Genomic DNA, 24,052 nt, shown 5'->3' with positions numbered 1-24,052 from the left:
TTGCACCTTTCTAAAGACACTCTAGCCCTAATAATGGCATTTAGAGCAATCTTAAAACTCTTTATAAAATAGTTAATTAAATACATGCATAATGTTAAATTTTTAGTTTCGAAATATTAGTGCTAGTTTAGTACTGTATTACTATAGTATTGTATTAGTTATTTTCAAATACTTAAATATTTTTCGGGAGTAAAACCCAATAAAAATGTAAATGTCATGTGACTAGGGCCTACCGTAGAGTAGACCATTCACCGGGTGCAAGTCTTTCGATTTGAACGCCACTTCGGCAACTTGCGCGCCGATGGGGATGAAATGATGATGATTAGGACAACACAACAGGCAGTCCCTGAGCGCAGAAAATCTCCAACCCAGCTGCGAATCAAACCCAGGCCCTTAGGATTGACATTCTGTCGCACTGACCACTTAGCTACTGGGGGCGGACATAAGGCCAAATTAAAACCCGCTATTTACATACTTTTTGACTGAACATATTAACTTTATTAACTGTATAAAAGCATTAACTTTGAGACACTGTTTTTATTTAATGAACCCTGAGCCTTATTCAAAGTGCTATTACTGTGCGGCAGCAATATTTTATGTTTTATTCTTCTAATGATAGTTTAGGTTTTATTTAAATATAATTTCAGTCTTTTCAGAGCTATATATTCACTGCTCTGTAATAGTCTATAAGCATGATTATTACTGTAAATTAAATTAGCTCTTTATGAAAATACCATTCGTGTTTATGTTTTGTTTCTTCTTTAAGATCCAAAAAATTTGTCAGGCTTGTTGAATTTTCTGGAGTGTCGAGTTATCGAGAGTCCAATTTTCAGGGTTCTAATGTTGATCATATGACTCTAAAATGCTTAAAATAACTAAACACTCACTATTTTTCATCTAAAATTCAGAAAGTTTCCTGAGGCAAGACCCCCAGTATGGGCACCCCCAATATTTTTTATAAGTCAGCACCCCTCTTCGTGTGCCATATATGTATGTACTACTTCTATATGTGATAGCAAATTGACTAAGTATATGACTGGTGGCACAGCAGTGGGTGATACAATGGTTTGAGTATAATTTTTGAATTTAGACGTCAGAAATACATAAAGATTTGTAAAAAATGTTTTTTCACTGTTACATTGTGAGTATTTATTGCATATTAATTACATCTTCTGTGTTTTTTGTATTACCTCGTATTTCCTTAGCAAACTTCTTGCATTCTATATCCATGTTTTCAACATCAATCTTCCTCCAGGGGGTGGTCTTCCAATCATCAATGCATGTCTGGACTATATGCACATAATCCCACAGTTGCTACAATCCAAAGAAGAAACAATTGTTACTGAAATCAAAAATCTCTTACTATCAAAAATGTATTACACGAATATATAAAACTACAAGATGGTACAGCAAGAGCTCAAGATGGCATAGCCAGGTAGTTTGTTTGTCCTCATATCATTGTTTTTGTGCCAGATAGTTTGTTTCTCCTCATATCATTGTTTTTGTGCCAGATAGTTGTTTCTCCTCATATCATTGTTTTTGTATCACCCAAAATTTTCATTTTTTAAATTTATGATATAATTATATGATACAGTTATACACAAGTCCCTTCAGAGAAACTTTTAACAATTTGACAAAAAACATATTTTTATTTTGGTACAGTAAGAGCTCAAGATGCTATGACCAGGTAGTTATTTCTCCTCGTATCACTGTTTTTGTATCACCCAGATTTTCATTTTTTACAGTTTACAATACAATTATACATACAGTTATAAACAAGTCCCTTCAGAGAAACTTTTAACAATTTCACAAGAAAAATATTTTTATTTTGCTCCAGCTACCAAATTGCACAATTGTTAGTGTACCTTTAGCATGCGCAACTCCTTTCTGCACTGTCTGACATGCTTGAATTCAGGTACATTAACCTCAAATAAGGAAGTGGAGTCTTGGATAGCTTGCATGTCCTCTTCAAATTTATTAATTTCTAAATGTGTTTTATCCACCAAGTCATATGGATCCTTACAGTCATACCTGCATCAAATGAACAGAACATACAGAATCATCACTTTTTATGCACAGTTTTTAAGAATACAGATATTTTTCTCATAGATCATTATTCACACAAATCAAAAATGAGATCAGTCAAATATGTCTTAAGTACCATAATGGCGATCCTAGGCAGTTTTTGTAAGGTCAGTTTAAACCTTCTTTCATTTTGTGTTTAATAATTATGGTAACAACATGGTGTATAAACTTTTTTTTTACAATTCTTCGTTTGTTATTATTAATCATAACAATGACAACACTTGATTCCACCATATTTTAGTCAGTCTTTAAATCAGCAGCCCTTGCTCCAATAAGTAAAAGAAAAACAGAAGCAGGAGATCACATATAAAGAGACAGATGGTGCAACATGTAGAAAGACAATGAATAGCATAGAATGGTACAGAATGGCATTGATTATAAATGACAATATGCTGTCAGCTAAAACTTAGACTGAAACTTGTCTTATAGCTTTGTTTTGAGTGAAGGCATCAACACGAGACCTATGAAAGACTTCTTCAGACCACTGAAATGAGAAAATTCCACAGCAAACTGTTTTGATTTTAAAGTGACTTAAAGTGAATTAATTCTAAGCTGCATTACTTAAGTACATACCACAACATTATGAGCAAAATGCAGTCTCACAAAATGGTACTTAATTCACCACTATTCTTGTAAATGTTGAGCATCTCCATAAAGTCTAGATCTTCTTATATTTTCACATTTTCTGTAATGTGGAAAAGTACAGTAATATATAAGATTTTAGCGAAGATGAGGATGTGTGCAACTCTTTAAATTTTCACTCTGTGAAGGTGTGTGCACTGATAGTGAGCACTTGCTCATGAAAGGCAAAGGTCTCAAATTTAAGTCTGGGTCCAGGACATGGTTTTAATGATTCAATTTTAGCTAGCACAATAGATTAAAACACTGGTAATATAGGGATTTTCCACCTCGTTTCCAACTTAGACTAATACCAAAATGTGTACAGATTACTTTTGAGATGGCAAATCTTCAGTAATATATTTTGGAGGCTGATGTGTTTTCATTTTATTTCATCTAATACAAACTGCAATCTTGACTCTTTGACGGATTTTAATGAAATGATATTTGTATTAGAATATACTAACATTTATTTTTAATAAACTGCTAATAATACCTGAGGAAACGGTATTTGCGGAAACGATCACGGTACTGCAACTGCTGATTGTCAAAGGTCTGGATTCGACTTCTTATGCAGCACACTTCAATTGCTTGCAGTGGAGCCACCTGTTGTTTTACTTGTGTAGCTATCTTCTTTGTATTATTCCATTGCTCTGGTAATTCCTAAATGAACGTTTATGTATCAGTGATATTGTATCATTGATTACTGTACTGAATGTGTTGTAAATATATAGCATTGTAACATTCAATTCATTCAGCCAAGTACACAGTTAGTTTCACTACATTTACTGGTATTGTTTGAAACAGAACACATATTTAAATTTAGGAATGGCAACTAGAGGAAGTCTTCATAATGCTGAAAGGACAGTTTGATTTCATTTTTCTTTATTAGCTACGTATTTTGTCATAATTACTATCATTACAATTTAAAGAATGGAAAGTCCAGGATTGGATAACAAGAACATCGAAAAAATAGGTTGCTAGTCTCCACAACAAGGAAATACTGAGTCACAGACAGACACAACGAAAAAGAATGCTACAAATATTTCAGCTTTTGGGCAACTTCCTCTACAGAAGCAGAAAACACACACATTCGCATAACAGCAACTCACACACATATTGCCATTTTCTCCAGAAAATAAGGCTTGACTGTGACTGCATGTGATGTGAACTGGAATGTGGTTAGGGTGGGTAGTGAGGTTAAGGAAGAGGAATTGTGTTGAGAGGAGGAGGGATAGCAGTGTAAGGTGGGAGAAGATGCTAGTGCTGCCTCGGGGAGTATGCAGAGACATGTTTGAGGCAAAATAGTGGGCTGCTGTGGGCAACATCGAGAAGCTATTCCATGTGATGAGGGGCAGATGGAGGAGGGAAAAGAGCTGAGGAGAGAAACAGATAATAGAGAAAGGTGTACTGGCAGCACAGAAGGTGTGTGTGAGGCTGAAATGGGAGCAGGGAAGTGGTTAGGGAGATGGAGGACAGGGTATAGTGAAAACTGACACCAGGGCAGCTGATTTTGGTGGGAACAATTCAGTTGGTACAGGCATTATATTTGACAGCATGTTCTTCAACTGGGTGGTTCAGCTGCCTCTCACCATTATTCATATGGACAGACTGCTTGCTAGCTGTCACGCCAAAGCAGAACGTGGCACAGTCATTGCACCTAAGTTCACATGGCTGCCTTCACAGGAGATGCCTGTGACAGGATGGGAGTAGATGGTCATGAGGGGATGTATGGAGCAGGTCTTGCATCTGGGTCTATTGCAGGGATATGAGCCATGAGAGAAAGGGTTGAGAACAGGGGTAGAGTAGGAACAGACAACAATATTGCATGGGCTTGGTGGGTGGTGGAGTACCACTGTTGGAAATGTGGAGAATATGTTGGGGAAGGTATTTCTCATTCCAGGGCATGATGACAGTGAGTTGTAACCCTGGAGGAGAACCTGATTAGTTGCTCCAGTCCTGGATTAAACTGAGTCACAAGAGGAGTGCTCCTTTGTTGTCAGACAGAGGGTATGTGGGGAATGATAGATGAGTTTTGAGATAAGATCCATTTTTTACAAGGCTTAGAGGGTAATTACAGTCTGTGAAGGCCTCAGTGATACCCTCTGCATTTCTGGGAGGGATTGCTCATCACTACAGATAGAATGATCAAGACTGTTAAAGATTAATCACTTGGTGGCATCTAGCAACGCCATCTTTGGTTAAGTATTGGAATTCATCACAAAACTAAGGAAGTATACATTCAAATAAAGAGTCCATGATTTGAACCACTGCCCTTTCAGTGGTATCACTGCATAAGTTTGCCCAGTTGCAGACATAAATCACTGAGATATTAATGTCAGTGATGTGAAACAATGAAAATCATAACCAGAATGATGATATTTAAGTCAAGTCAGAATCTGCTACATCAATCACAGCCTCACCATTTTTCACTTTTCCCTGTTCACAGAATGCTTATGATCCATAACGGACATGGTACTCAGAGTGAGAAAGACAACCAGTTCTGAAGCAAGAGATGATTCATGAATTACTTTGAATACTTTGCACTTCTTCTGTGTCTACAACTAATGATGAGTCTTGGCCTCTTCAGCTATCTCCTTTCATTTATCCCTGTCCCTTGCTAGCATTTTCCAATTTCTGTAGCCTGTCTTCTAAAGGCCTTCTATGACTCTGTCCTCCCATCTAATCTTCAGTCTGCCACATCCTCTCTGTCCACCTCTCTTTTCTTGTAAAGTCTTTTTTGGTATTTCCATATAATTCATCTGTGCCCACCTCAGCCTAGATGACTTCACAATTTTTCTAACAGGCTGATCTTTGTAGATGACGTACTACTCGTGGTTGTATCTCCTCCTCCATCTTCGTCTTTCACAAACTGGGCCAATGATTCTCCTGAGGATCCTTCTCACAAATGTATCCAGTGATTCAGCATCCTTTGGTGTCAGAGCCCAGGTTTCAGAAGTGTATGTACACATTGGTCTGATCAGTGTTTTACAGATTGTTAGTTTTGTGGTTCTAGTCAGGAGCCTTAAGATAGAAGCTATGTTGTGGTGAAATAAGCTTTATTGGTTGCCATTAGTCTCTGCTTTGTTTCATAGCAGGTATAATTTAAGACTGATACAATTGAACCTAAGTAATTGATATGATCAATACTTATAAAGGTGTTATTCCGGCTGGCAAGTCCTGCCTGTGGCTCTCCCAGCAGGTAGGTATTTTGTTTTCTGCTCATTGATATTTAGTCCTATATTCCTGCCAGCCTGTTCAAGAGCTGTGAGAGTTCTAGCTACTATGTCGATATCATCCACACAGGCCAGTATCTGCACAGATTTATGAAGATTGTTCCCCTATTCAAGAGATTTGCTTCTCTCATCACCCTTGCTTCTCTCATCACCTTCTCTAAGGTGGCATTGAATAAGAATCTTACTATCCAGAACGATATTTTCACTCTGCAGTGGAGTGTGCGATGATATGAAACTACCAGGCAGATTAAAACTGTGTGCCGGACCGAGACTCGAACTTGGGACCGAGTTCGAGTCTCGGTCCGGCACACAGTTTTAATCTGCCAGGAAGTTTCAATGTTACTGTCCTTACCATTCTGACCCCATATGCCTTTGTTTTTTCCAGAATTTGTCTAAGGGTAAATATCTAATTGATATTTAACTTATCAAGGACAAATCCACACTGCAACAGCCCCATTTCCCTCTGTATTATTGGAAGGAGTCAGTTGTACAGTATGTTAGAGAGGATTCTGTATCCTAGATTAAGCACTGTGATCCCTTTATAGTTACCCCATTTCATCTTGTCTCCTTTCTTATATGCAGAGCATATAATTCTGTCTTTCCATGATTGAGGCATTTCCTCTTCTTCCCATATTAGGTTAACCACTTTCAGGATGTTGCTTTCCAATTCAGAGCCTCCTTGCTTGAAAAATGCTGCTGGAATGCTGTCCTTTCCTGTCGCCTTGTTGATCTTCAATTTCCTCGTTGCATTCTCACGTTTTCTAAATTAGGTGGCTCCACTCTGTTATTTGGGTCCTCTTCCTCCTGTATTTCTGTTGAGTTCCATGATATAACTGGTATTGGATTAAGGACTTTATCATAGTAGCGGCTCTACTTCATGCTTATAATTTTGCCCTTCTCATATTTTATTAAACTTGTTCTGCCTATACAAGGTTTCCATGTCCTATTCACCTCTCCATGAAATTTCCTTGCCTCTATGAAATTTCCTTCTCAGAAGCTCCATTTCTTCAATATTTGGCTTTATCCACTCCCTATTTTTCCATTTCTGGGTCTTTTTTTTTAAATTCTCTGTTTCTCTTTACATCCTTCCATTATCCTCCTGATATACTTTGGTTGTAACGTCATTGTGTATGTTTCATTTTTTTCATTTGTTATTGTTTCACATCCAGTCTGCTCTCTGCACTACAATGTTACAAATTACACATTTTGATGATAATTTTCATCTTATCCAAACACTGTCACATTCCCCTCAAAGAAACATCTCACAAAGAGTAAAACCATTAAAGATTGACTGCTTTGTATAAAGGGTGATTTTTACAGCTGCAGAAATTTTTCCTAATAAAAGACTTAGTAACCTCTCATGTCAACAGATGTTCTCCAGCAGACTGCCTGTTTCTAATTTTCCTACTGACTAGCGCACCAACAATAATGGTATCACATGAACTATTACATCTAAGAATGTAACACAGAGCACCACAATGGGCAGGGGCTGCGACATTATATTGGCATCATTACCTGCAAGAGCACATTGACCTCTTCAGGTAAGTCCTGATCATATTGCTTTAGTAAATCAATAGTTTGCTGTAACGGTTCAAACATCTCGTCAGTATCAGCCTGACGCTCCTTGACATTCATTAGGTAGCCCATAACACTGACAAGTCGCTCATAGTCACCCTCCTCAACAGGTTGCAGCAATCCTTCATCTGCTTGGTGTATAAAGTCTGCAAGGTCGGATAAGCTGAAAAAAAGTTTCAGTCAGCCATGACACACTATAAACCGTGTGAAATACTAATAACAATACTAATAATAATGAATGATATGGTAAATTATTCATGAATGACGTATGAGCATTCACAATATCCCACAGCAGGACAAGTTTAATGATGAGTGGGACTTGTAGCAGTGATTAATTGTGAGGGCTCTATTCAGCAACTGTACCCAATTTTTTAAACATACAGGGTGGCTCTCCTAAAAGTTATCAGACACATTTTCTTTGGTGTTTCAGTACATATTTGCAGTTCTGCTTTTGCACTGTGCAGCTGGAATCAGCCAAAACAAATACTGCTTGTAATGTCTTTCATGCGATGCTTAGTGTCAACAGAAAGTGTTGGTTTGTTTCCTGTTATGAACAAAATTATTTTTAAAGCAGTTTTTTTTTTTTTTTTTTGGAATACAGTGATCAATAGATCATTATATTTTGATGCGACGTAGCAACTCTGTCCTACAAAGAAATTTTGTCTGCTTTAGGTGCCTATTTCAAGGAATCAGTTAATGTAGTTGCAAAACGGTATACGTTCTTTCGTACAAAATGTACGGCCGGTCAAACTAATCGGGAGTGGGTTGCAACTTTGCAAGGCCTTACAAGGGATTGTGCTTTTGAGTGTGAATGTGGACTCCCTTATTCAGATACTATGGTACGTGATGCAATTGCACAGAACATTTCTGATGTTCGTATACGGGAGCAAATTTTGAAACTCGTCAATCCCTCCCTTCAACAAGTGATAGACATATTGGATAGGCAAGACACACTTGACTTTGCTCAGGAATCATTTGAAACTTCGCCAGCTGTGTGTCACATTAACCGGCCCGCCGGGCGAGCTGCATGGAACTGTAAACAGCCCTCGCGCATGTCCGCGCAGCCACGTGTCCCGCACCAGAATGCAAATGCAGTGCTAAAGTCCTGCCCGCGGTGTGCTACTAGACATTCGCGTGAGAATTGCCCGTCCTGCCAGGCTATTTGCTTTTTCTGTAATAAAAAAGGACATGTTCAGAGTGTTTGCCAGGAAAAGCTCTGAAAGGACACACACAACCATTCCAGGCCCTTTGCTTCGCACCGGAATCAAACCAAGAATACTCAGGCTCGTGAACCTTCGCCCATGGACATTCATGTAGTTAATTCCACTCTGCCCACTGCCACTCTCTCTAACAGTGACGGTGTTCGTCCCACAAAAAGTGTGCGTCGACGTCACCGGAAATCACGTCAATTAGCAAGTGATTCTGTACCAGTGTCTGTTCAAATTGCACAAAACAGTCGCTCTCGTCGTCAGCAGGACAATAAACATTTTGTAGACTTGGACATTAATGGCAACGTGATCCCATTCCAGCTCGATACCGGAGCTGCAGTTTCATTGATCAATAAAGACACGTACAAACAACTGGGCACACCTCCGTTGCATGCCGCAAATGTTAAGTTACATAGTTATTCCGAACAGCATATCCCTGTGTTAGGACAGTGCAGCCTTCTTGCAACATACTTGGGACAAACAAAACTTGTGTCATTTTACGTTCTTCGTTCTTCTTCTGCAGTGAACTTGTTTGGTTTAGATTTATTTCAGTTGTTTAACTTGTCTATCGTAAATCAGGTCCTATCAGTGAACCAGACTGTGCCTTCAGCCAGTGTTTCTCGTCTATGTGAAGAACTTGCAGACATTTTTGCCCCGGGCCTTGGTTGCGCTAAGAATTATGACGCACATTTGGAACTGAAAGTAGACGCGCAACCGAAATTTTTCAGAGTGCGCAATGTTCCCCATGCATTGCATGATGAGGTCGCAAGAACATTACACGATTTAGAATCACAAGGTGTGATTGAACGTGTGCAGGCTTCTCTCCAGGCATCACCCTTAGTAGTATTGCCAAAACCTTCCGGCAAATTGAGACTTTGCGTGGACTTCAAGGCAACAGTGAATCCACAACTAGTGATTGCCACTTTTCCTTTACCCCGCCCGGAAGATCTTTTTGACAAACTGTGCCCGGGTAAATATTTTTCTAAGTTGGACCTAGCAGATGCGTACTTGCAAATACCGGTGGACGAAGAATCCCAGCGCGTATTGGTGGTTAACAAGCATCTTGGTTTGTATCGATTCAAAAGACTGCCATTCAGGTGTGCATCCGCCCCTGCATTGTTCCAGCAATATTTACAAACTGTTTGTGCGTCGGTCCCTACTGCAGCAAACTATCTGGACGGTATTGTGATCTCCAGAAAGACAGAAGAAGAACATTTAGCCAATCTCAGAACATTATTTCAGGTCTTGCGACAAAACGGTCTTCGCTTGCGGAAGGACAAATGTGTGTTTTTTGCTCGTGACTTACCATATTTGGGACATGTAATCAATGCCCAAAGCATACATCTGCGTCCAGAGCACCTTTGTGCCATACAAGACTTGCCTTCGCCGCAGAATTTGAAGCAGCTACAGAGTCTGCTGGGAAAAATTAACTATTATCATAACCATATCCCACATGCCTCTTCCATTTTGGCTACGCTTCATCGCTTACGCCGTAAAGGTGTTCCGTTCATCTGGACGACAGAATGCGAACGCGCCTTTCGCCAGTTGAAATCGGCGTTGCTTTCTAATACTTGCCTTACGCCATTCGATCCCCAGAAATCCCTTTTGTTGATGGTAGATGCATCGGATTTCGGGATCGGAGCTGTGCTTGCGCACAAAGATGGTTCGCATGATCGCGCTATTGCCTTTGCGTCCAAATTGCTCTCGTCAGCGCAACGAAATTATTCACAGATCGAGAAAGAAGCTTTGGCTCTCGTATTTGGTGTTACAAAGTTTCATGATTTCTTGTATGGTCGTCACTTTACCATCATCACAGACCACAAACCTTTGACATCGCTTTTTCATCCGCACAAGCCTGTACCTCCATGTACAGCGCAGAAATTCATTCGCTGGTCTCTTTTTCTCTCGCAGTACCGCTGCGATATCTTGTATCGGTCCACTGCTAAGCACGGAAACGCCGATGCGTTGTCCCGTTTGCCTGTTGCTGAGGATAGAGCATTCGATTCTTTCGAACTTGCTTGCATGTTCATTGATTCGGAAACCGATGACGTGGTTGAATCGTTTCCAATTGACTTTCGTCGTGTAGCTACAGCCACAGCTGCTGACCCTGTCCTTGCTACCGTTTTGTGTTTTGTTGCCACGCAATGGCCTTTGTCAAAGTCACGGATCGAGGATCCGTGGGTTCGCCGATTTTTGCACACAAGGAGAGACTTTTTGTTCGACGTAGTGTTTTGCTGTTGCGTTCTGGTAATGATCAGTCCAGAGTCGTGGTCCCACGTTCGTTACAGTCCTCTGTCTTACGGCTTCTCCACCAAGGACATTGGGGTATAGTGCGAACGAAACAACTTGCTCGTCAGCACTGTACTTGGTTCGGAATCGATGCTGCGATTGCGAATATGTGCTCTTCTTGCATTGCGTGTGCCGAACAACATTCCGCACCACTGCGGAAATTCTTTGCATGGCCGAAAGCCACTTCCCTTGGCAACGCGTACACATCGATTTTGCTGGTCCATTCTGGAATGCTCGATGGTTCGTTGTGGTCGATTCTTTCAGTAATTTTCCTTTTGTTGTCCGGATGTCTTCCACGACGTCATCTGCCACCATCCAAGCGTTATCTGCTATCTTTTGTATTGAAGGTCTTCCACAGACTATTGTTTCCGACAATGGCCCACAATTCATGTCCGCAGAATTTCAGTCATTCTGCAAGGCCAATGGTATTCAACATCTAACATCCGCGCCATTTTCGGCTCAGTCAAACGGTGCCGCTGAACGATTGGTCCGGACTTTCAAGTCACAGATGTTGAAGCTGAAAGAGTCGCATTCTCGGGAGGACGCGTTATTGCTCTTTTTGTCATCGTATCGCTCTCAGCCCCGAGATGGTCGTTCGCCGGCTGAGTTGCTCCACGGTCGTCCTCATCGAACCTTGATGTCTTTGCTACATCCGCCGCATCAGGTTCCTGTGCAGCGGCAGACACCTGCTTTTGCACCAGGCGACGTTGTATATTATCGCAACTATCGCGGTTCACAGCGTTGGCTCGCAGGGCGCATTCTTTGCTGCCTCGGCCGCGCTATGTATCTGGTTTTGTGGGCCTCTGGTGAGGTGCGTCGGCATCTCAATCAGCTGCGCCTCTGTCGTCGCACGGGTTCTGCCGCTCCCCGTCTGCTTTCAGCGATGGTGCCGTCCGGTCAGCGCCCGGCGGACCCATCTACTGGCTCGCCTCATCCCCAGGTGTTACCGACGCTGCCTTCCATTTTGCCCCATGGCGACGCGCCGCCGCCGCCGCCGCCGCCGCCTGTTATCCCGCTGGCGCCGCCTGCAGAGGACGCGTCGCTGCTGCCGCCGGGCACCTCCCTGGGTCACGCGCCGCCGATCGCTTCCCGTGACCCGCTGTCCTCCGACTTGGAACTCTTGCCCGCTCCGGACCATCTGTTGTCTTCGCCAGTCAGGTGCTCCGACTCGATGGAGGTCGACCCGTCGGCCCCTCCTGACTATCTTCGGGCGCATACCCCGCATGTTGGCATGCACCCTGGACTAGGTTTTCAGGCGTTTCCTAGCTCCCCTCGGACCGAATGGCCGGGTGCGGGTGGCACAGCCTCGCCTGTTGTTAGGCTCCCCACCTCGTCGCATACGCCAACATGGGGTCCTCCCCACGCGGGCGGAAGCCTTATAACACAACCGTCCGCCGATTTGCGGGGGAGGAATGTGGTGTCACAGCCAGACACCACACTTGCTAGGTGGTAGCTTTTAAATCGGCTGCGGTCCATTAGTATACGATGGACCCGCGTGTCGCCACTATAAATGATTGCAGACCGAGCGCCGCCACACGGCAGGTCTAGAGAGACTTACTAGCACTCGCCCCAGTTGTACAGCCGACATTGCTAGGAAAGGTTCACTGAGAATTACTCTCTCATTTGCCGAGACGATAGTTAGCATAGCCTTCAGCTAAGTCAATTGCTACGACCTAGCAAGGCGCCATTTATCCTTTGCTATGTATCTAATGAAGCATGTACAGTAACAAGACCAATGTTCACCAATTGTGGATTAAAGTTAAGTATTCCAGCAGCTACGTACTTTTCTTTATAGCATTCATTACGTATCCTGTTTCAGACCTCAAGCCAGCCTGCGTGAGTTTAAGTGCGTGCCTTTCGGTTACCCGTCACTGTGGACTGGCTGTCTTGTCAGTCCACAACATATCTCTTTATTAGTTCCTTACTAATTCATACAGTTCAGACATTCTTCTGATTGTGATCTATTCTCTGGTGCGCCCCAGAGTTCCTCATAATATTCTGCTGACATAGCTGCAGACATTGTCATATAGCAGGTGGCGTGCAAGCACTGATGCAGCTGTGCTGTGGTCCTAGGTGGTCACCAGGTCTTCTCTAATGCACAATGTTGCATCGTTCAAATGGCATGGTGATGGCGTTGCCCGGAGTTGAAGTCTGGACCAATGGTGAGGAGCAGGGGCAGGCAGATGGTGTAGTGTTGCCTGCCCAGGCTGGGCAGAAAGGCAGATGACCTTCCTTTGTGGTCCATTGGCATCTGAGTTTACAGCAACGATTCCCAACTGACACATGCAAGGGCTGTGTTTGTGGGCCACTGTGAACCATCCGGAACAAGGCAAAGACTGGAATCTGGCATAATTTTCGAAGTCAGTCGAGCTGGAGTGGCTTCTCGAAGGCTAGCCCCAGGGCACTGATACCTGGAACAGTGTCACGGATGTCTTGCGCTGCTGGGGGGTGGTGATCAAGCAGGAGCAACGTCTGGTTGTGGCCGATGTCCGTGGCTTGTGGCCTGATTCAGGTACTCGTGGTCCGATGACATTGGGAGCCAATTGCGCAGTTCACTGACCAGCACCTGCTGTCTCGCTGTGGCCTTGTTGCAGTTCTGGGCTCTGTCTTCTCCTCCAAGTTCTCCTACTGTTTTGTCCCATTACAGTATTTTACTGTGTCCTTTATTATTTGCATTAAAACTACAGATAATACAGTATTTGGCAATGAGCTCACTTTGTTTCCACATGTGTTCTGTGAGTTCAATGGATCTGGTATTGGTTCCATTGTTACAATGGCAGCAGTGGCTCAGACAGTAACAACAGCAGTTAAACTTGCTTCATAGGGTGCCACAGTTCTTCAGCACCTGCCATCAGCACAACCACCCATGTGCCCAGCTTTTAGCACTATTCCACAAGATGAAGGATGAGTGGGACACATATGTCTGGCATTTGCAGCAATGTTTCAAGTAGAGAAACTGGCTTTGCAAAAATCTTTTTCTTGTCTGAGGTCAAGCTCAAAACATTTCATTTGCTTCGAAAAGCTGCTCCATTGATGGACCCTGCAGCTTTGTCACTTCCTCAAATGGGTGTGTTGATGAATAATTAGTAACATCAGAAACCCAACTTTGTGCACTTAAACCAGTTGTGTCATGCACAGGTAACCAACCTTCGGGGGCTAAGACAGAAGTGCAGACTTAAGTGTGATCATTTTCAACAGTCCTCTAGTTATTCTCTGATACATGATGTAATGGTCTGTTCTGCTCCAAATAGAGAGGTGTATTATGTTTATTGCTAAGGCATTCAAAGAGTCACAGACTGCAAGTGAACACTTTGATGATGTAGTGGGTGTAGTGGTGGTGTGTTCAGTACCATAGGAACAGAGTAATTCATGGACAGTCTCATCGTTTTCTTCTAGTTCACACTCTTCGCTGTCAGCCTGTGGCTCTTCCTGATGCAGTATCCCCTTGTGCCCTCATTTCTTCTGAGCAAATGTTCACAGCAGCTCCACGCATCGGTTAGCACAGCATATTGTGGCTGCCCATGGGGCCAGTCCTCAGATGTGGAGATGGAGTTCCTGGAGGTTCAAACTGTCATGCCAGTGATCAGCCAGGAGTTCAGTGTTCCAGCAAGATTGCAAATCCGGCAATGGCTATTCTGTTTCCATGTTGATACCATGGCCTGTGTCTTCCATGACTCTTGAAATGTATCATCACTTGGGATGCCCTTCTCTTTCATCCATCAATCATTATTTGGTCAGTTACAGTGATTAGCCAATTCCTGTTTAAGGCCGGTTCACTATCAATGCTCATTATCAGTATGTCACACAGGCAGTCATATTTTTGGCCATTGAAAGGTCAAAGTCCAAAAACATTTTTGGCCTCAATGTGTTCAGGGTTTTTGCTCTACAGATTCAAGGTGCTGTACATCTTGTTTCTGACTCCATCCCATTCCAGGCATTAGACAACCTCTGTCATGAGTTTGGGTCACTGTTTTCACTGGCAATGAGTGCTGCAAAAGGCTACAAGACCTGCATCATTCTTAAACCGATAGCCATACCCAAATTTTGTGAACCTCAGCCTATCCCATTTGCTTTGTATCCACCTGTTATGGAAGACTTAGGCAGGTTGCATGGCCTAGATATCATTGAATGATTTCCTTCCAGCCAGTGAGCTACTCCTCTGGTTGTTACATAAAAGCCTATGGGGGTACTTTGTTCATGCAAGGATTTTAATTTTACCAATCTGCAGCAGATCGCTGGCCCATTCCCCACCCAGAAGAAATATTTGAGTAATTTTGTGGGCAGTGAGTGTTTCTCTAAAATTGACTTGGAGGTGTATCTGTAGCTTCAGCCAGATTCTGCCTCTCAACAGATAATGGTCACCAGCTTGACCTATGGGTGTTCCATACACATGTCTGCTGTTTGGTATTGTCAGTGCACTCGCCATTTTACTGGGACTTTTAAAACAGTTAATGCAAGTTGTTCTGTGCTGCATAAACTATCTTGATGACATCATCAACACAGGTTCTTCATGGCAGGAACATCCCGCTAAGATTCAAGTTCTGTTCACGAAATTACAAGGGGCAAAACTTAACTGCAATCTGCAAAAATTAAAGTTTTCCAGACAGGAGTTGAATATTTAGGCTACTTTCTTTTGAAGGATGTCATCAGACCCATGAAGAACTATATAGCAGCTACTGATAACCTCCCTAAATTGTGGAACCTCAAGAAACGCCAATTGTTTCTGGGCAAAGTCAGTTATTGTTCATAATTTATCATTAATGTAGAATGCTCATCTCATCAGCTGAACAAGTTACGGAAAAATGGTGTTCCTTTTATCTGGTCAGCAGCCCGTGACAGAACATTGACCCACATAAAGACACTGCTAAAGACATTGCCATGCCTCAGTACCTTTACACCACAAATGCTCTCCAATAAGGAGTTGAAGTGGTGTTAGCTCACAGAAACACTGATGGTTCTGAACAGCCTCTCCTGCATTCCTCTAAAACCTTGACAGCTGCTCAATGCAGTTGTTCTCAGATACAAAACTGTAGATACTGGAGCTGTTTGCTCTCCCTCTATCAGAACCATCTGTGCCCTCAGTGCTTGCCAACCCATCATGCCTGCAGCCACAGCAGATGTCAGTGGGTAGTCTGCCTTCAAGCACTGCTTCATTCCAGGGGTCAGGTGTCGTAGTGGCGCCTTTGGGTGAAGACCTGTTGGACACTGACAATGTCGAGATGCGAGCACCAGCTGTGCCAAACTCCTTGCCGATGCACAACATTGGTTGCCTGAACACTGTCCTCCCACAAGTGCACCCACCAGCCCTCCCACAGTCATAATTGCATCTATCCCTCATTGCTGGCTCGTCATCATTCAGGACACTTCCAGCTATGTGACGTATCAGTCCAGTGACAACTGACAGCGCAGCACAGTGATGACGACACCTCATCTGACATGGATGAGCCAATGGAGGCAAATATTGTTAACGAGCAGCTGCTGTTGTGTTGCCGCGACTGCTGCAGTGTCACCTGAGCAGGCTTCATGGCCTACTCAGACACAACAGACTGTCTCTGGTAGCAGTCCCACTTGTGTGGCCTTCCGCCTTTTTACTCCGATGGCTGTGTTGTCAGCTCCCCAAAACGGTGCCGCTTCCATCACACCCAAAGAGTTTATGTTCAACACTGCTGGAGAGAGAATGAAACGAGACCACCTGCTTCGCATGCTGCCGACACCATTGTCGACCAAGTGGGGATAGCCACACTCCAGCAGCACATCCTACTGTCTCTTGTGTCATCTGTGCTCCATGAAGATTCTACTTGCCAATTAGGACTGTTCTGTGATTTGTTTTGACAAACTTGCTTGTTACCGGATTTGGCCTGGACTGGTTTTTGCACTGCTTCTGTACAAGTGTGTGCACAGTCTCTGGTTGTCTGTCACTGCAACTGTATTTACTGCATACTTTTTTATTTGCAATAAAACAGTAGATACAACAGCTCCTTCAAATCCTATCCTGAAATTAACATCTGTAATTTTAATGCCATTTGTTGAAGAACCTAATGTCATATTCATTACAATTATAGTTCCAGTTGGTGCAGGGAGTGGCAACTGACCCTTAACATAGACAAATGTAATGTATTGCGAATACACAGAAAGAAGGATCCTTTATTGTATGATTATATGATAGTGGAACAAACACTGGTAGCAGTTACTTCTGTAAAATATCTGGGAGTATGCGTGCAGAGTGATTTGAAGTGGAATGATCATATAAAATTAATTGCTGGTAAGGCGGGTGCCAGGTTGAGATTCATTGGGAGAGTCCTTAGAAAATGTAGTCCATCAACAAAGGAGGTGGCTTACAAAACACTCGTTCGAACTATACTTGAGTATTGCTCATCAGTGTGGGATCCATACCAGGTTGGGCTGACAGAGGAGATAGAGAAGATCCAAAGAAGAGTGGCGAGGTTTATTTGGTAAGTGTGATAGCATTACGGAGATGTTTAGCAAACTCAAGTGGCAGACTTTGCAAGAGAGGCACTCTGCATCGCAGTGTAGCTTCCTGTCCAGGTTTCGAGAGGGTGCGCCTCCTGAGGAGATCACGAATGTAAAATTAGAGAGATTTGAGTGCACACGGAGGCTTTCCAGCAGTCGTTCTTCCCGCGAACCATACGCGACTGGAAAAGGAAAGGGAGGTAATGACAGTGGCACGTAAAGTGCTCTCCGCCACATACCACTGGGTGGCTTGTGGAGTATAAATGTAGATGTAGATGCAGATAGTTAAGTAGAAAATTATGGCAGCAATCCAAATGACATACTGTTGTATTTAGTTCCTTACAAGAACAAAATTTGAATGACTACTAAGTAACAATATGGCAAATATTCAGCACAATATTTATGACATCTACATCTATGTGTACAATCTGTAAGCCACTTCATGATTTATGACAGAGTGTACTTTTTGTATCACTGCTGTTTCCTCTCCCCTGTGTCCCATTCAAGACTGGTGCATGGGAAGAACAACTGATGAGACACATTTATATCACCTCTAATTTCTCTGATTTTTGAGAGATGTATATGGGAGGAGGTAAAGTGTTGCCCAACTCTTCTCGGAATCTAATTTCAACATTCAACTTCTTCATTGCCTCTCATGTAGTGTCTGCCACTGAAGTTCATTGTGCATCTTCATAATGCTCTCCTACTTACTAAACAAACCAGTAATGAAACCCACCAATCTTCACTACATCATTTCTGTCTCCTCAATAAAATCAATCTGTAAGGGTCTCAGAATTACATATCCATAAGATTCTTCTAATGAATCCATCCACTTTATATACAATTAGTTTGTGCGATCATTTCACTTTAGGTCAGGCCCCATTGTTACTACTAACAAGAAGAGGTCAGGATAGGATCAATTTTTTGAAACCGTTTATACGGTGATGTAGGGTAGGGTCTCAGTTATTACACCCTGCAGCCATTCAGCCTGGTGGGGCATAGTTTGCAAGTAATAGACAAAAAAAAGTTTAAATCATTATCAAAATAATCTTGAACATTATTTTTATTCAGTTAATTGGTTTAAATGTAATTATTTACTTCTAATCCTTTGTTATGTCATTTTAATCATTGGATTAACTTTTTGATTTGCAGTCATTTTTTCTTTAGTTCTTCTTTTATTTGGAATCCATGTCCATGTAATTTTAATAATAATAATAATTATTTTTATTATTATTGTTATTAACTTTGATTTAATTTATTCCATTTTATCATTTTACATTATCATCTAGGTTAATGCATTCATTATTTCTACTTCTCATTTTGCTTGAATTTCATTTCACTTATAACCCCCTTTTTCATTTAAATCTTCATTTACATTATTTTATCCATAGCGCAATAAGAATTTTTGTTTTATATGTCTGTATGAAGATTAGCTACCAAAAGTATGTACATCTTGTAACGAAAAATACATTAATGATGGAAGCTGAAGAAATGAATTAATATTTGTGCTATGATTGGGACTTGCACCTCAGTCTCCTTGCTACTAGGTAGGTTTGCTAGACATTACACCACCATGGCACTATTGCTAACATAAAGACATGGACTACCCTACCGTAATGCCTCCCCTAACACAAACTTGAGGAAAAATTAATCATATCAGAAAAATACGTTATTGACACCATTCTGCAGTCAATATAAATAGATTACTTCATATTTTAACCAATAGATTGGCATTTTCAAATGTTTAAATATTATAATAGGTAAATTAAAAAAATAGTCTCACATGCACATAGATTTGAAATGGAAAAGAATGAATGGAAGAGAAAATGAGAGCAAATCAAAAAGCTAATATGATGGTTAAAAGAGATGACAAAGGAATAGAAACAAAAAATTTACATTTAAACCAATCAGCTGCTTAAAAATAATTATCAATGTCATTTTGCTAAAGATTTATAAATAAAAAGCTTCAAAGCACCTGACACAATTTGAACCCACAATTTTCTGTATGTGAGGAAAGCAACTTAAGCATTACACTGTGCTGCCATTCAGTGTATTATTCCTATTTTGACAGTTCTAGACCATCATGTGAAATTCTGGAATTTTTTTCCTTGATTACTCACAAATGATGGTCCACAACAGTGAATGGCTGCAAGATGTCACACCTGGGGACCCTAACCTACACCAGCATTTAAATGGTTTCAAACAATTGATCCCAATTTAGGGGATCTCTCCTTGTAAGTATTTTAGTAGTTTTAGTGTTTCCAGTGATGTATCACCAAAAGGGTTTTCCAACATTCATGTATCTCTTTGCCTATTTATGTGAAATATATCACATTTATTTGCATTCAGAGTGAACTGACAATACCTGTACCAGTCACCAATCCTGTGCAGTTTTTTCTGCATTTGATTAATGTCTTTGCACACTGTAACCTTCCTATAGACAACACAGTTGTGTATGAACAGACTCCTGGACTTTCTATTTTTATCCACTATGTCACTTCTGTACAATATAAATAATAATGACCCTATAACATTTCCTCCTGGTATTCCCAAAATTAGTTTTATATCTGTCAAATATTATCTAATTAAGAACTATGTGTTGACTCCTGTCTGCTACAATGTCCTGAATCTAATAATAAATTTGATCCAATGATCAATAAGCTTGTATTCTGTTCACTAAATGAAAGATTGGAATTGTTCAAATGCTTTAGGCAGTTCGAGAAACACTGCATCAACATTGTCTGTGGAGCTCTGGATCTAATACGATGAACAGCATGAGCTGACTTTTGCAACATCTCTTTTTCCGGATTCCATGTTGGCTTCTATACAGAAGATTTTTGTTCTTCAAAATGTCCGAAATAAGTATCATAAAATATGCTCCATAATTCTACAATAAATTGGTATCAGTGATATAGGCCTACAATTACGTGCTTCTGCACAATGACACTATCAGAAAATTGATATGACATATATTTCTTTCCAATCATTTCATACCCTTCATTTCTCCAGCAACCTACAATTAACTGTGCTATATTGCTAGAGGGAGAGCATAATGTTTTGCATAAGCTCTGTAGAATCTCACCCATTTCACCAACAATACCAAGAAAGCAGTCAATCCCAGCTCAGAGATTGACATCATGTCACCTGACTTCCAGAAGGTATTTTATACAGTTCTGCACTGATGACTGATGAGCAAAGTATGAGTATACTGAATATCAGGTCAGCCATCTGATTGGATTGAAGAATTGTTAAACAAAACACAGAATTATCTCTTCTGATGTATAACTTGCTTCGGGTGTACCCAAAGTGTATATTATAGGCCCATGGATAACATTGGAAGTTCTGTAAGGCTTTTTGCGGATGATGGTATTGTACGTAGAAGTCGCAACACTAGAAAATCACAGTGAAATGCAAGAAGACCTGCAGAGGATTTATGCTTGGTGCAAGGATTGGCAGTTGAGCTTCAACATAAACAAATCTATCATGTTGTGCATAACAGGCAGAAAAATCCAGTATTGCAGAATTATACAACTGCAGAACAGACACTGGAAGCAGTTACAACCATCGATTGGTAGGACATGTTCTGAGGCATCAAGGGATCACCAGTTTAGTATTGGAGGGCAGCGTGGAGGGTAAAAATCATAGAGGGAGACCAAGAAATGAATACACTAAGCAGATTCAGAAGGATGTAGGTTGCAGTAGGTACTGGGAGATGAAGAAGCTTGCACAGGATAGAGTAGCATGGAGAGCTGCATAAAACCAGTCTCAGGACGGAAGACCACAACAACAACAATGCATACAGAGTGATTTAAAATGGAATGACTACATAAAACTGATTGTCAGACTGTGACTCATTGGAAGAATCCTCAGGCAGTGTAGCCACACACAAAAGAAGTAGCTCATTCAACCAATACTTGAATATTTCTCATTTGTCTGGAATCCATACTGCACATTAAGCGTAAGTGTGAAAGCATCTCAGAAAACCTATGTCTGGTGGAGAAATCCTTTTCAAATCCAAATTGAGTCTGATTAAGCACCTGATTTTGAGATAAGTTTATTATGGTCCTTGCGTGTATAATTTTCCAGTACCTTTCAAAAGGACATAAGCAGCAAAATGCATATTTCAGTGTGCCTGGAAATATAGCCTGTGATTGTGATGTATTTTATATGTGGTGAATGCACTGCACGTAGGTGAAGATTTCAATAATTTACTTGAGTGGTATCAACTCCAGACAATTTCTGCTTTTGACAGAGTTAATTAAATTCTTGAGTCCTTTGGATTCGATGATGATTCTTACATGCAAAATACTTTAGATTATTGCTGTATTTGTTTGGCACTGGACTCTTGATTGTGATAGCATGTGTGATTAGCTTTACTCACAAGGAACATGTATTACAATAATTAAGTTTCTAACCATGTGACTAACAAAGTGCACCTTGTGCCTACCCATAATCACTGATTTTGTTCAAATTTATGGTATATTCATGGCTAAGCCAGAAATAAAAGTGAAGGAAGTAGGAGCTTCAGATGCCTGAGCATTTAGAAAAAATTTCATTTTTGGGGTAAGGTGATGCATGAGACATATAACTTAGTGTGATTACCAGGTAGCAGTTAATGGAGGGGGAAAGAGTATGAAATGGTTATCCAAGGGTTGTGGAATTGCGTCCCTATGGAGAATTTTTTTTTTTTTTCAATATTCACATTTCTTACGCTATAAATGAACTGAAATAATGCTCAATATATTGTATTTACTAATATTTTTATAAGAGTCATGGAAAAAAGGCAACTGAAAATTTGGGATTGCAAATAAATTTTGAGGAATAGATTGTAAGACGTACATGAGAACTTCATATTTATAATTAGAAACTTCTATTGCTTCACAGTTGATGATTTACACATCTTCTGTTAACATTTGTCGTAAAATGGGGGAACAACTAACTGTCTTGACATTTTCCACACATTATAAATGGTGAAATTTTACAATTGCATGCTTGTTTTAAGTTTCTGGGTGTGAGTGTGTGTGTCTGGTACAGGTAAAATTGGCCCATTGAGAGAGAAAACAAAACCACATCCCAAGAAGACTACATCAAAGTACAATCCATAATATGTCCCCAGCTATCCTCACCATATTTAATGAAATGACGAGCTATGTATGCCATCTGCCAAGCTATGTGGTGAGAAAGAACCTTTTATGAGTGTAAACATCTCAGCGCACAGCTTGGCACAAAGCACACATAACTTGTCATTTCATAACATTAAATATGGTAAGGATAGCTGGTGAGATATTATGGAATGTATTTTGGAGCAGTCTTCTTGGGATGTGATTTTGTTTTCTCTCATGATGGGCCAATTTTACCAGCAGTGGGAACCTATTGTTCACTCGTAACCGCCAAGGGCCAGTGGGATACAAAGTCCAGTGCACTTTATTTACAGTCCCTTCTTGGAAAATCATTTGCAGAGTCTTCATGGACCCTGTAAGTACCTTCCCTTCTCGGATACTTATTTGCAATCACAAATTTTCTTTTACTTTTCCTTCTCAAGCCTTTTATGAAAGTACTAATAAATACAATATATTGACCATTATTTTGGTTTATCTGCAGCATAAGTAATGCAAATATTTAAAATTAAAAATATTTTCGCAAAGGGACTGAACCCCATGAACTTCGAGTTACTGGTATGTACTCTTTCTGCTGTGCCAATCACTGCTTGGCAACTATACCAGCATCAGTGACTCATGTCTCATGCAACCCATGTCAAAACCGCTATTTTTTCTGAATGCTTGGCCATCTGAAGCTTCCACTTCTGTCACTTTCGTTTGTGGCTAACCTCTGCATATACCATGAATTTGGACGAAAATGGTGATGACAAGTATTTGTGGTCCATAACCTATCAACCTCTCGCTCTCACTGCTCTATATAATTAAGTCAATAACCTCTTAAAAATGATGATTAAGGTCTTCTGAAATCAGAACAGTTTCTATTGAGCACTGAATTAATTATACTTTATAAGTTCAAACAAAACTTGCCACCAATGTCTGAAGTTCATTTAAGACACACTGGCATTCACATGATTTAAACACCCCTTGAGTCAACTATGCTTTCAGATCCAGTCCTGTTGCCATAAAACTAACTTGAATTGAACATTTATCACATTTGGTGGCTACTTTTCACACTCTGAATTGCAATTGTGCATGAATGTCTTGCTTCAGAACCCTGTCCTTTTCAGTGATACGTATTGTACACATCCAAGCCTGCCTCCATACAATATCAGATACTCAAATAGCACATCTCTGCCTGGCCTTCAGGGTATCTACGCAGATATGTCAGAAAGACTGAGGCACTTTCCCATTAAATTAAATCGAGAAAACTCAGTAGCTATCAGAATACTGGTTTAGTGAGCATCAGATGTTTTGTCTAACACATTTGGTAGTTGGGCTTCATCACAATGCTTTGAAGCTATACAACAGTGATAAATAAGCAAATTTTATTGCTGGTACTGACTTTCCATTTAGATATATATTGCTTTTTACATATTCTTCTTCATGAAAATGATGTGCAGCAAGTCACTGC

General features: G+C 40.9%; 1 protein-coding gene across 1 annotated transcript in view; it reads right to left on the bottom strand.

Moving 5' to 3' along the window:
- The window catches only part of LOC124606003 (dynein beta chain, ciliary), an 809,537-nt gene that overhangs the window by 491,454 nt on the left and 294,031 nt on the right, over positions 1-24,052 (bottom strand). Inside the window, exons 23-26 of the mRNA XM_047137965.1 lie at positions 7,455-7,677; positions 3,200-3,366; positions 1,866-2,031; positions 1,191-1,314 (exon numbers count right to left, since the gene is read on the bottom strand). Of these exons, the coding sequence (XP_046993921.1) occupies positions 1,191-1,314; positions 1,866-2,031; positions 3,200-3,366; positions 7,455-7,677 (680 nt within the window). The remainder of the gene's footprint in view (positions 1-1,190; positions 1,315-1,865; positions 2,032-3,199; positions 3,367-7,454; positions 7,678-24,052) is intronic.

This window comes from Schistocerca americana, chromosome 3, assembly GCF_021461395.2.
Source record: "Schistocerca americana isolate TAMUIC-IGC-003095 chromosome 3, iqSchAmer2.1, whole genome shotgun sequence".
Classification (NCBI taxonomy): Eukaryota; Metazoa; Arthropoda; class Insecta; order Orthoptera; family Acrididae; genus Schistocerca; species Schistocerca americana.
This window is presented reverse-complemented; position numbering and strand designations above follow the sequence as displayed.